This window comes from Ilyonectria robusta (assembly GCF_021365365.1).
Source record: "Ilyonectria robusta strain PMI_751 chromosome Unknown BGZ61scaffold_5, whole genome shotgun sequence".
In the NCBI taxonomy this organism is placed as follows: domain Eukaryota; kingdom Fungi; phylum Ascomycota; class Sordariomycetes; order Hypocreales; family Nectriaceae; genus Ilyonectria; species Ilyonectria robusta.
This window is the reverse complement of record NW_025764439.1, coordinates 2,364,303-2,377,515: the sequence shown is the minus strand read 5'-3', so window position 1 is coordinate 2,377,515 and position 13,213 is coordinate 2,364,303. Positions and strand designations below refer to the sequence as shown.

The 13,213-nt window shown below is 51.0% G+C and overlaps 3 protein-coding genes across 3 annotated transcripts; 1 reads left to right on the top strand and 2 right to left on the bottom strand.

Moving 5' to 3' along the window:
- Window positions 1–2,300: 2,300 nt before the first annotated feature.
- Window positions 2,301–3,759, top strand: BGZ61DRAFT_586408 (uncharacterized protein; the record flags this gene model as incomplete). The annotated part of the gene is made up of 4 exons (XM_046256446.1): window positions 2,301–2,422; window positions 2,487–3,311; window positions 3,374–3,493; window positions 3,558–3,759. The coding sequence occupies exons 1-4, from the start codon at window positions 2,319–2,321 to the stop codon at window positions 3,757–3,759; spliced, it is 1,251 nt and encodes a 416-aa protein (XP_046108007.1). The 5' UTR covers window positions 2,301–2,318.
- Window positions 3,760–5,441: 1,682 nt separating this feature from the next.
- BGZ61DRAFT_447216 (uncharacterized protein) lies at window positions 5,442–7,553 on the bottom strand. Its single transcript, XM_046245309.1, has one exon. The coding sequence runs from the start codon at window positions 7,468–7,470 to the stop codon at window positions 5,581–5,583; it is 1,890 nt and encodes a 629-aa protein (XP_046108006.1). The 5' UTR covers window positions 7,471–7,553; the 3' UTR covers window positions 5,442–5,580.
- A 610-nt stretch (window positions 7,554–8,163) lies between these two features.
- Window positions 8,164–11,666, bottom strand: BGZ61DRAFT_415860 (Six-hairpin glycosidase-like protein). The gene is made up of 7 exons (XM_046243367.1): window positions 11,496–11,666; window positions 11,428–11,443; window positions 11,330–11,352; window positions 11,164–11,281; window positions 11,011–11,110; window positions 8,667–10,960; window positions 8,164–8,608 (listed from the first exon to the last, which is right to left on the bottom strand). Exons 1-7 carry the CDS (start codon window positions 11,617–11,619, stop codon window positions 8,335–8,337), a joined length of 2,949 nt encoding a protein of 982 aa, XP_046108005.1. The 5' UTR covers window positions 11,620–11,666; the 3' UTR covers window positions 8,164–8,334.
- Window positions 11,667–13,213: the final 1,547 nt, after the last annotated feature.

Genomic DNA, 13,213 nt, shown 5'->3' with positions numbered 1-13,213 from the left:
ACACTTCTGCTACAGATATTGCTACTACAGATACTGCTACTACAGATGTCTCTGCCACAGATTCTGCCACAGACACTGCTACTACAGATACTGCTACAGCTACCGCTACTACAGACACTGCTACTACAGACACTGCTACGGATACCGCTACTACAGATACCTCTGCTACCGATACCTCTGCCACAGCTACCTCTACCACAGACACTGCCACCACAGATACTGCTACGGATACCGCTACTACAGATACTGCTACTACAGACACTACCACAGACACTGCTACCACAGATTCTTCTTCACAAACTACTACTGCGTCAACAACCACAGACACCACCACTTCAACAGCATCAGAGTGCATCGCGTCTGCTACCGCCACTACTGCATTCTGTGACGTCGCACTCCCGGCTGGGTGTTCGAGCCTCCAGTCAACAAGCGGTCTTGCTCTTATCCCCGTTGTTGCCACCTGCACTCTCTCTCTCGGCCCCTTTGCTGTTGGGAGCGTTGCAACATGTCTTGCAACTAGCATCTCGATCTTCACGGCTGGCTCAGACATTGCGGACTGCATTCTGAACGCTCTCGAAGGCAATTGCATTACTACGCTCCCAGATTCTTGTGCGAGTCTCGCCAGCAGTGACGGGCTAGCTCTAATTACAAATGTTGCAACTTGTGCAGTTGCCCTTGGCCCTTTCGCTGTTGGAACTGCTGCTACATGTCTCGCAACTGGCTCCATCACCGCTTCAACTACGGGAGTCAGTATCGTCGATTGCTTAAACATTGCGTTCGGTTTTACATCTGGCACCAGCACTGTTACCGGCGTTGCGGCGTGTGCTACAACAACTGCCACACCTGCTGCGTCGTCGGCCTGTGCCACTGTCCCAGAGCCTTGCCAAGACCTTGGAACTATCGATGGCCTTGCACTCTTAGTTTCTATTCCTCTGTGCACTGCAGCACTTGGAGTTTACAACACTGGTACTGCTGCTAGCTGCCTGAGTACCAGTCTGATTTCGTCCAGCACCCTCGGCGAAACCGTCGTGACATGCCTGACTGATGCTCTTTCTGCCACTTGCATCTCATCCCTTCCTCAGGCATGCCTCGATCTCGCGGACGACACTGCTATAGAACTTGTCGTTGATTTGCCGCTTTGTACTGCAGCTTTGGGTCCATTTGCAGTTGGAGCTGCAGCAACTTGCTTGTCTTCTGGACTGACAAATGGAAACTCCATTGTTGACTGCTTAAATACCGCACTCTTCACAAGTGCTACAGCAGTTATCTAAGTGACTGTTGGAGAAGAAGAAAGTGGGCATCATCAAGAATTTGGCTTAATATTAAGAGTGTAGTCTAAAGCAGAAGTTAGCTCCATGGCCAAATTAATAGAAGAGTTGGAATTTACTCGCTGTTGCGGCTCCCGAAAGTTGCACTCGCCCTCTTCAGTCACTTGCTCAGTTGTCACTACTTTACTGAGGGGCACTCACGCACTACTCATGCAGGCTCATGACACACTCAGCAATTTTGCCGCAACGATATTAGATACCCGAAACTATGGGCCCCTCTTCTTTGACTCATATGCCACTAACCTATAGAGACTCGATATCTTCAGCTCGGAGCCTAGTGTATGTCAAGAATAGTCGGGAATGCGTGTGAGTGCTGACTAGCCATGACCTCAAGCCGATGGCGGACTGATAGAATATACTGATGCTTATCTTTCTCAGACCGGGGTTGGCGGCGTAAATTGAAGAGTGTGTCGAGAGCTCCGCCGGGCTTTCGTTTGTACGCCTTCAACCAATCTTAGCGTTCAAAGGTCTCTCCAAGCGCATACTGGTCGCTCCATCAAGGAGGCGGAGCGTAGGCTTAGACACCAGCCACAACGAAACGGAGGTGAGCTGCTTCATGCAAGAAATGCGGCTGAGAGGTCCAGACTCGGCAAAGTCGGAAGATGTGGAGAAAATGATAGGTTAGTCAGGCTTGCTGCGGGGTTACTGGCATCTTAAGAGTTTTTCTTAGAAATAGACGTAACCCCAAGCTTTCTGTCTGTCCAATCGTAGGGATCGTGCAGTTCAGTCAAGGGAAAATGTGGCTTACATGCGGGCGTGAGCTAGAACTCGACCTGCCCTAGTAAGCGGCTGTCGGCACATAGCGTTATGGTCTTAACGCGCTTGATAATAATAGCCACGGTCAGCTAGGACTGTGCTGCCTCAAGTGGCCGTGACCCCTATGTTCTGCGGCCTCTTATCTTCAACTGCAGTCAGCTCGCTTCCGCAATTCAACTCTATTGTAGATCACCACCAGCCATTTCTTGAACACCTGCCTTTTCCAGAATCTAGATGTCAACGCCAGATTTGCCATCTCCACGGGCTCCTCATGGGGCCGCTGCACCCCCCTTACCCCCAGGTTGGCTAGCAAACTGGAGCCCTGAGCACAACGCATGGCAAGCAGCAACGAGTCCCATATCATCAAACCTGTAAGACGTGTCAATAACATCCATTGCTCAGGTACTACGTCCTTCCTGCCACCGGCGCAACCCAATGGGAGTTTCCGACTGCCCCATCAGACCAACCGCAATATCCCCCTCCCGGCGACCACCAGATGCCCCCGACCGATCAACTGTCATACAATCCCGCGTTGGAAGGTGCAGATCAACCTGCTCAGGATGGAGATCGCGGCTTGGGAAAGACTGCGCTTTCTTTAGGCGGCGGGTTCCTCGCCGGTTCATCTCTCCGGCACAAGTTCGAGAACCATCATCAACACCATGATCAGCAGCATGGATTAGGCAAGATGACGCAGTCCATGGCAATGGCTGGCGCAGGTGCGATTGGCGCTAAGATCTTTGGTCTCTTTGGAAACAAACAGCAGCAGCAGCAACAGCCGCCGCCACAACAAACCCAAGTGCATGTATATCCGGTATATGTACCTGGACCCCAAGGAGCTCCGCCGCAGTCGTATCACGGACAACCTCCACCTGTAGACCCGAACTATGCTCACATCCCCGCTGGCGCCGCAAGTGGTGTAGCCCTTGGCATGGGCGTGTCGGCCTCTCCCCATCATCCCGGAGGAACCCCTGTGCCGTTTCAAGGTCCTGGTGTGATGGGTGCGTTCGCTCCTCAAAATGGACCACCGTTACACATATATGGCGCCATGTTTGCGGACAAGGACGTCACGCAGATAGTCAGGCATCTCGTCACCCCGCAGCAAACATTGACAATAAAGGGAGAGTCGCTAGTCGAGCAATTTGGGGACCCGTGGCCTGAAGCAGGACGAAAGATGTTCAACGTGTTGTACTCTTACGGGGATCGACCCATGGAGTTTATCGCAGCTGAGTTGGCCAGCCCATTCTTCCGGATGCAAAAGAAATGTCAGATTAACACAGTCTAATTCACAGTACTACTACGGGCAGCATCGAAATCAAGCACGAGGCAATATCGAAAAAGCGGATGGAATTCTGCCAACCTCCAACGTCACGGATTATTGCTTGCGTTTGGGGTTATGAAAATGCTTTGACGTAAGTGCTCATCAATTTGGCGACAAATTTCCTAGTCGAGGGCTGGCCTAACCACATTGTGTAGAAGGGCAAGGCTTGAACAGTTGGACAAGGACGGCGAGTTGGACGGCTCAGGAGAATCCCTTGGAGCAGGCGGATTCTGGGGCTGGGAGCCGAAGGTGCTGGCTTGCTATTACAGGACAGAGACAGGAGATGTTGCGACCGCATGTTGCAGAGACGGTGGCACGGTCCGTCTTCCGTGGAATCCACTGGCCAAGTGGTCGTAGGATGCATAATAGGAGAAGAGGTGAAAGAAGGAAATAAAGATTCCCTTGCATTTTGTTGCCCAAGAAGTGAATTGAAGAAAGCTTACCCTACCAAGACCCCAACAGCCAAGAGGGAACCTAATCCAGCCTCTCCCACACCGGAAATCGTAGAGTATCTCAAAAACCAACAGCATATTTTCCCGAATGGCCCGAGCCCCACTCGGGTTCTCGGCCGAACATGGGGTGCTATTGCCTTTCACTTTTAATTTCTCACAAGTTTTTCAAGACTTCGGGCATTTAGGCCGTCCATCGGCAAGATCTCTGTCTCGAAATACCAATGGCATCAGGCCTCCCTTGCGGCTTCAGCGGCCATGAGATACGACTTCCTTCATGCGGTGGGCTAGGGTATAGTGTCATAATGGATACACTTGCCGATTATTCCAGAACGTGCACAGTAGAGTAGTTCCAGCGGATCTGCAATTTATGCCGTGCAAATGATTCAACTGAAATGACCAGGTGGCATGCCCAATTGGAAATGGTTCTAATGACCTACCGGCCACGTACATTATGGTCTAGAGATTACTTCAAAACAAACGTGGAGTTAACTCAGCCCCCTTACGATTTATTTCAGGCCTTTTCCAACGGGCTCCCTTGGTTGGTGCATAAATACCCTACTTCGCGTTCGGCACTCGGGAGGCGGCCTAGCCGACTATGAAGATTCGAGATCGTCAATGGCGCGAGACAAGTTCGGGGATCCGCCGGCTTGTAAGACGTAAGATGTGGCCAAACTTGGCTAGAACCGGCTGTACAATCTCCGCGGGTCTTTCATCTGATGCAGTGTCGGTGCAAGCAGTAACTCAGTCTCTATGACGGGGAATAATATTCGGGACCACCTTCGGGACAATGATCGGGCCATCGACGCTAGACGTATCGCGGAGAACTATTAAAGAAGCTGAAATTTCTTTCTTTCTAGGCGGACTATATTCCGACCTCATCGACTATCCAGGGTTTGAAAGCCAGGGTTCTAGAGGTCTAATTCTACCATTTTAGAGAAGTGACTTTCATCTCAAGATCTCAACATGTGATTCGACAGACTCATCAGGTTTCTTGACAAGGATGGGATCGAAAGACGCGGCAATATTGAGAGCGACCTCCCATCATAAGAACTGCCCGGAAAAGAAGTGCAGCTCCTTTCTGGCAAATTTTACTCTGGATACCAGGTTACAGACGAAAGAGCCGAAGTCGTCAAGGTAAGCAAAGAGCTCGATGCGCATGACTGGTGTCTTTTGGCGATAATGCTAAGTTTGGCTCTTTAGTTGTTGTGTTTATTACCGAGCGTGGCTATCATCCTCTGGGCCGGGGTAAACTACGAGTCTCACGCCAGCGAGACAAAGGTGAGTTCTTGTTTTGGATGGCAGAGGTGTATTTACTCAAACGTTCGGATGATATCTCCCGTAGTCGAGAGGTCAACTCTTAGACAGGATTACGGCAGATAGAAAAATGACATCGTGAAGCCCAAAGGTGGGCCTTGGCAACTGTGACGTGCACAACGAAAACGCAGTAAATTCAAACATTAGGTTCTCTTATCGAGGGGGGCAAGTAGATTTCATAGCTTAAGTAATATTGTTGATACCATTGTTGGTGTTTTTTTTTTTACTGTTGAGCTTCTAGTCCCCCCTCTGGGTATGTGTGTACTAGGGCACCCTAACCTCTTGATAGCTGAAGTAAAGAAGATTTGATATACTTTCAAATAAGAAATAACGTTTTCATAAGTAGGCATATTATCCCCGACCAGCTCGGCCGCCCGCTGAGGGTGGCATCCAACTGAGGCATCCCCCAGCTTCAAAAGGCACTCATAGTACTAGAGGTACGGCCAACTTCGCCTGGTCTTACAGGATTCCACCTATGCTTCCCTATGCACCACTGCTGGTCACTATTCAAGATCTCGCCATATTCACAAACGCCAAATTTGTGTTCCCAGAACGACATTCTGAGTTCCTCGATCTTGGCCTGATCTCTCTCCCTCCAGATCCAAACCCGCTGTAGAATCTCGACGTAAAGCTTGGGACGGCGAGTCTTCTTCACAGAAACGAGAAGAGCTATTGATTTATCATCTCTGACTTCTTCTCTCGAAGATATAATAGCGAGTCCATCTTCCTTCGGCATCGGTGCTGTCTTATCGTCACAGGACTGAACGCAGTACCATTCTAGGAGAAGGATGTCACAGGGAAAGGCGAATTTGTTCTCCGCGGCATCGTACGTGCGGTTTTCAGACGATCGAAGATAAAAGCCTGGGTACCGGACAAGCAGACCATTCAAAGTCAACTCAGCCGCAGTGGCATGGTTGAAGATAGGATCGTCATGGCCGACATTCTGCCCAACCATCCAAGTGCATGGAGCCCACCCAAAGCCCTCGACGGCCAATCTCCGACCAGGCACAAAGATTATCCCGGGAGGGATGGAGTTCGGGTAGGCATCGTAGAGCGATTCCAGGAAGCATTTCATTCTCCTGTCAAGGTTGTCTCTGCACTCGCCGTCCGGCGCCTCACCACATTGCGGACCGCAGGAGCCGTGGTCGAAATCATCAGGGAAGTCAACTTCAACCTCGAACAGGGTGGCCAGGGCTTGTGTCTCGTGAACGACAAGGCTTGTTGTGCGCCATTGCACAGCTTCCCAGACGGAGGCAAGCAAGACACTGTCATACAGGGGCGCACCGTAGATCCTTTTCTGCCTTTGCCAGCCAAGCAAACGGTCAAAGTACTTGCGAGCTTTTCCCGCCACCATTGAATCCGCAAGGGTTTGGCTTGTAAAGAAGTTGGCCTCGAGTTGATCCATATCCACAAGTTCGTTGCTGTTGAATCGAAAGATGAGTTTCTTGCTCAAGTACGCCTCTTGTAGAGTCCAGAGTCTGCCCATCCAACGGCTTGTGAAGATCTTCATTGCTGTTTCTGCGTAGGACCTCCCGGACTCAATCTTTGCGAGACCCGAGTCGAGAACCACCATGAAGTCTGCATTAGTGTACGCGTGATGCATTGTTTTGATTGCTCGCTTTCGTTGAACGGGATTGTTGACGGGGATCGTCAAAGTGTCGATCCAGAATGGGAGCGCAGGATCCGGCTCATTTCGTCGGAGTAGGCGTTGAGCATCCAGAAACAGTTGATTGAAGAAATCGAGTACGCATTTGTGAATCTTGTTCTCGTTTGGGTTGCCATACCCATCCGCCCACACGTGGGAGATTATGGCATACCTTGTGCCTGGTTCAAATTCGAGAATTTCGATCTGGCCTGATGAAGCAGAGTACTTGGCCAGTGGGATCTTGCCTCTTTCGATGATGTCAACCAGTTTTCTTTGATCCAGCCCAACAAGCTCTTCATTGCGTCCAAGATGGCAGGTGTCGCTGTGTGCCTGATGGTATCCCTCTCTCTGACCATCCAGAGCCGGGGTGGGTTGTTGCGGTGTCATCGAATCTGTCAAGCGCAGAGCATATAGCTGTGCTGTTGCATGGCTACTTAGTGAGCCATGAAGCATGCGGACCGTGTCTAAGCTCCATCTTTCTTCCATTGTCTTCAAGACTGCACTGGTTTGACCCCAACCCCTGTTCCCATCGAAATGCCAGCCTCGGATCCGGACTTCTTTTAGATCTAGCAACAATCGGGTTGTGTAGCTTGTGAGCATCTCGCCAAGGACCATCAGAACCAGAGGAATATCTTTGTTCCATTGATCAGCGGTCATGTCGCACTCGTCGTCGCCAGAGCATATCTCAGTCACCAGAGATCGAGCTTCTGTTAGGACGAGTTGTATTCGTACCAAACGGCTCGTTCTGCCAGATGAGTTTATCATCTCTCTCCTCCTCCATGTTTCAATCTGGCTGGCCACCTTGGCTTTGTCGATCTTGCATTCTGTCTCGAGGTGCTGTAGGGAGCCGAGGTCTTCTCCAAGAACCTCCTTCAAGAGCCCGAAGAAAAGCCAAGTGCGTAGAAAAGACGCAATATCGCTCATTCGTCCTTTCTGTCCAGTATTGTCGCGGAAGCTGTACCAGGGCAGGATCCTCTCCTTCCACTCTCTCGAGAAGTCGTGGAAGCTAAACTCGGCATACTGAGAATCGGGATAGCCGATGTCGCCTATCTCGTCCCAGTCAAGCGGGCTTTCGACGGTGGACATTGTGGTGGGTTTCCAAGATCACTGAGGCTACGCGTGACGAAAGGCTGCTGGGATATCATCAGAGAACTGTTGTGAGGGGCGAAGTCGAGGGCTTTCTTTGATGCCCGATCGAGCGGGGTATGTAAGCTGGTGGTCATGAAAATAGCATCCTATTGGCTGTTTAGTACGAATGCATCAGCCGCTGCGGGTAAATCAGCCTCAGCGATCTGAATAATCACAAATATCGGCATCTCTGGTTTTGCCGCGCAGTCATCGATATTCAGTCTTTAAACAAATACTCCGCGAGGTGGTTACAGCAGAAGAAGTAGCTATGGCCCAAGGGAAGAATTACGATGCCAATGAGACACAACCGGGCGTATTTAAAGATGTAGAAAATAGACAAGAATTCACCAGGTATCAGCTGAATGTAACCCCCATAGAAAAGAATTCACCGCCCTAAGTCTCAATCTCATCCTCGAGGTCCTCCGAAGGGTCACCGATCTTGACTTTCTCGAGTTTCTCAGAAACGAATTTGATAATGTGAGCGTCAGCTTCAGCCCTTTCTGCGTCGGTTTCTTGCCCGTCCCCACCGTCGGGTTTCTCCTCGTCCCCGAGGGCCCGAGCGGTAATGCTCCGCGAGGACGACCCAGATCTCGCGAATATGTCGTCGAAATAGAGCGCGAGTCCTACACTTGGGGTTCGTGGAGTATGGGGGAGCCGGCACGTTACTCTGTTGGTTTTACATTAGTGCTGCAGGCTCGCTTGCATCATAGAACAGATTCACTCACCCTGTGTCGTGGATCATCTTGGCAATCAGGCTCGACGACCCACAATGATGGCTAGCTCCTAGTCCACGGCCCGTATCGCCATCGAAGTGCTCGTGAAAGACGACCTGGTCCTTCCAGTGTTCATCAAAGTCCAGCATATCGTTTCCAGCGTTGATTGTGCGTCTACCCTCGTCTGTTCTCGCGAACAGATGCTGCAGTCGATGTTGCAGCTCTTCGGCGACATGACCTAAGTGCATATGATCTCCCGATCCGGTCGGACATTCAACCTGGAACTGGTCACTGTAAAATAAGTAGAAACGCTGCAAGGATTCGATAAGCAGAAAGTTGACCGTCATCCAAATCGGGCCCCGCCAGTTGGTGTTGCCATCGGACTCGCCGGGTTGGTAGGCGACTTCGAACTGCTTCCCATGGGAGGTCACGCAGTACGGATGCGCACTGTGATGTTTAGAAAGTGAGCGAATCCCATACTCCGAGAAGAACTCGTCTTCATCCAGAAGCCTCTTGAGAATGCGTTCCAGGCGCTCACGGCTAACCAGTGCGCAAAGAAGCCGGTTTCCTTTTCCGCGCTTCTTCATGCTGGCAATGTTTCGCTCGGCGAGATCAAGACGGTTTTCTATGAACCAATCTACTCGTTTCTTGAACCAGGGGAATTGGTTCAGCATCTCGGGCTCCATCGTCAACGTCGCGAAAAGAGGTATGATGCCGACCAAGGACCTGACACGCAGCTGGCGATTCCAGCGACCGCCCCAGGAGATTGCATCGTAGTAGAACCCGTCCTCGTCGTTCCAGAGATTTCTCATGGCATCGCTGATGAGGATGAAGTGCTCAAAGAATTTGGCGGCAAGTCGCTCATACACCCGACGGTGCTTGGCGAGCTCCAGAGCAATATTTAGCATCGTCAGACAGTAGAAGGCCATCCAGGCTGTGCTGTCTGCTTGCTCCAAGACGCCAACTCCGCCGGTTGGTAAAGGAGCGGATCGATTGAATGGACCGATGTTATCCAGTCCAAGGTAGCCGCCCTCAAAGATATTCTTCCCTTCAGTGTCCTTCCTGTTTACCCACCAGGTGAAGTTAAGCATTAGCTTCTGGAACAAGCTCTCGAGGAAGTCTAAGTCCTGGCGGCCGTACATCTTCCGCTCGATTTTGAAGATGCGGAACACAGCCCATGCGAGTACGGGCGGGTCTACCTCGTCAAAGTTGTGGTCGTTGGAAGGAATTTGCCCGCTCGGCTGCATGTAGTTTTCCCTCGTCAGTAGATCTAGCTGGTATTTTGCAAAATCTGGATCCATCATCGCCATAACAACACAGTCAAATGCCGAGTCCCAGGGGTTGGTGAAGGGGTATTCCCAAGAGTCCCTCACTGACAAGACATGGTCCCAGTGAATGTGCTTCCCCTGCTTGTTTCGCATGTCCTTCCGAACGAAGCTTGGCGATGTTGGATCTCCTTTCAGCCACTGCTCCCAGTTGAAGTTGTAGTATTGCTTGCACCAAAGGAGGCCGGCGAAAGCTTGACGCTGGATGTTACGAAGATCCTCCGCCATCGGTAGCGGGCTAATACGGTAGTAAAACTCGTCAGCCTCAGCCTGCCGTTGCTCTACAACGTCATCTAACAATTCCTCGTCTAAGTATTCTTCATTCTGGCGCATTAGTTTGAACCGGACAACCGCGCATTCTCCGGGGGGGACGCCCCCGTCTTCGTCAAAGGTATACCAAGCGGCAAATTTAGTTCCCGTTTGACCCGGGTTAACAGCTTTGAGATCGTTGTTGACAATACGCCTGTGAAAGGCGTCTTTCACATACGGCCCTTTGTTAGTTCCGAGCCCGAGTGCATCAAGATTCGTCTCATTCTCCGTAAACAACATTTGCGGTAGCACGTCCTCTCCACTAGACCCCACACCTGGGGATGGAGATAGAGTCAAGTATCGCTCGCCGAGTGATCTGTGACGGACACGGGCAGTGTTGTCGCCGCTCTTTTCGATGGCCGGCTTTTCACCCGTGGAAAGGGTTTCTTGTCTCCACGCCCACGTATTGCGGAACCACGCTTGGGGAATGATATGAAGCGGTGCGTGCTCACTGCTGCGGTTCCAAGCGGTGACACGGAAATGGAGCTCGTCTGGATCGTCGGCACTTTTGGCGAACTCGATAAAAATGTCCCAGTAAGCGTTGTTCTCGAATACGCCGGTATCGAACAAGGAATACTCCTGTGCTTCCTTTGGCTTTTTGCAATCCTCCTGAAGTTTCTGGTATGGAAACGCTGCCTGCGGGTACTTGTAGAGATACTTCATGTACGAATGCTGCAAAGGTCAGAAGATTTCTGGAGAGACACCAACGCGGATAGACGAACGGTAGGAACATTGTCCAGATGGAAGTGAGATTCCTTGACTGACTCGCCATGATTTCCTTCTTCACTCGATGTTCCGAAAAGACGTTCCTTGAGGATGTTGCTGGTATCGGTCAGAAGTCAGATTACCATTCCGTAAAACCAAAGTGGTCTAACTCTTTCCCGTTCCAGAAACTGAATGTGATGTTAAGGTGGCCTTTTGAATCGCAGACACCTGCGATGCCGTCTTCTCCCCATCGGTAGGCTCGTTTGCGAGCATGCTCATGGCTAAAATCTAAAGAATATGAGTTTATGCTACAAGAAAGCTATTAGAGTTACCTACAAGTCCAGGGCTTGCCATCAGTCCTTGACACAGGTCAGCACAGTTGCTCTGAATGATATGTAGGTATCTGTATCTATACACCTATATAAGAGACGTACGAGTAATCTTCCCGAGCTAGTTCTCATATTAGCTATCTCTTCAGCGATCGGGATATCCGTGCGCTTACTTGTCGCCCATTGCCTCTCCGCAACGTAGGGGCCCCATTTCTTCCAATGCTTTGTGCGCTCGCGATCTTCCTTTAACCTCCTTTCCTCTTCGGTCAAGTGCTCGTGACCGTCGAAGACGACCATTTTCGTTACTGAAACTTGGAGAGAGCTCAGGTTATTGTGAAAAAGTTGGAAGGCAGGAGAGCTAACTTGGTACCCAACCCCTCAGGTGTAAGATTGACCTGATAGGGTGCAGGTCTTCACCGGCAACGGAATTTCTCCGACGCCGAAGGCTGAAAATAACTCACTCCCAACAGAGTACTCGTTGCCGAGGCTTGAATGGTAGAGGCTCAAATGGTAGATACTATATTTTTATCGTCGCTTCTGCTCCAGGCTTAAGCGATAATCTCCCTCCGAAAGAATAATTAAGCTCGAAAGGACGAAAGATGTCTCCTACACAGGTCGGAATTGGTAGAAATACCCGCAGAAGAGGACGATAGATGTCCCGCCTCAGTCTTGTGCATGCCTCGTTGATGTTTGCGACTGCCGTTCCCGAGGGCGTGGTTACCAGCAGATGGTGTGATATAATACCCTCTCGTATGGCACACCATTGCTGTCCGTGAGACAGTTGCTCATTCTTAGTGAATTGTTCCCCCAGGGCGCGCAGGACGCTGGGGAGATGTCACGTCTGTTCCTCACCATCCCTGTCCCGACGGACCACGGTTCTGGCTTCAGCGCCGGCTGATCGGTGCTGCTAGGACCCGCTCTCTCCCGTCCCGGCTTCCGGCTTGGCCCCACAGGATTTGCAGGACCCTCCGGCTCCGCCGCGTCCTCGTACTGCCTCTGTGTAGCCTAGAAGAAGTAAGGAATTCTGCTCGCGAGCAGCCCCGCGATGGGATCTACACGGCAGGGCCTTATTTACAATATCATCAACAAGTCGCCAGGGACATATAAATCCCGAGGGATGCATCCGCAGGAAGCGAAGAAGTGAGCTGGCCATCGGAGATGGGTTCGAGCTAGATGTTGGGTCAGGAGCCATAAAAGTCCATGGCCGCTTCAAATGAACCGATGCGAGGTAGCGTTCCGGCGCGATCACTTGCCATGGGCCGTACGTCAACTGGTCCGTCCGATGCAAACGTCAAAGATCCAATCCGATCCAGGGGACTGGTGCCCAAACGCAGAGGGATTGAGCCCGTCGACCCAATACAATCATCAGATTCAGGATTCACACTCGATCAAACAGTAATCCCGAGATCGAATGTGATGCGGCATACCAAACACTAACTGTATTCTCAGACTGGTGGATTAATTCAGAGTGAAGAGACCTTGTTCATCTTGTCGGAAAAGGAATTCGTAGTTCATCCGTGCTCTCCAGTGATCTGCCTGCCAATTCTGGATCAAAAATCCGGACCCAGACCAGTCCCAGGAAACAGACAGCTCCACAAAGCGCCGTAGCTCGTCATAGCAAGGAGCGTTAGCAGAACTGCTTCGGAACTGCCGGTAAGGATTGGTCTTGGTTAGACCCCTCTCAAAGCCCCCACTCAATGACCCATAAACACCTCCTTTGACCGGCGGCTTGGCGGCTCACTTTCCGGTGCGGGAGGGGCAACTTGCAAGACCCAATTGCCTTGAAAGGAGATGCATGAGAAATCGTGGTGGGGCAGTGAGAGAGCAGCAAGTGCAGCCGGATTGGGAATAATTGGCCGCGGTAGTTAAGTAAAGTAACTTATCTTGTCTT

What these genes read in the sequence shown, in the direction of transcription:
- BGZ61DRAFT_447216 (XM_046245309.1), bottom strand. Translation starts at nt 7,470, where the DNA reads ATGACCGCTGATCAATGGAACAAAGATATTCCTCTGGTTCTGATGGTC.
- BGZ61DRAFT_415860 (XM_046243367.1), bottom strand. Translation starts at nt 11,619, where the DNA reads ATGGTCGTCTTCGACGGTCACGAGCACTTGACCGAAGAGGAAAGGAGG. An exon ending in AGTTTCTGGAACGGGAAAGA is followed by an intron (nt 11,111 to 11,163) that starts GTTAGACCACTT and finishes GACCGATACCAG; the next exon opens with CAACATCCTCAAGGAACGTC. An exon ending in ATCTGGACAATGTTCCTACC is followed by an intron (nt 10,961 to 11,010) that starts GTTCGTCTATCC and finishes TGACCTTTGCAG; the next exon opens with CATTCGTACATGAAGTATCT.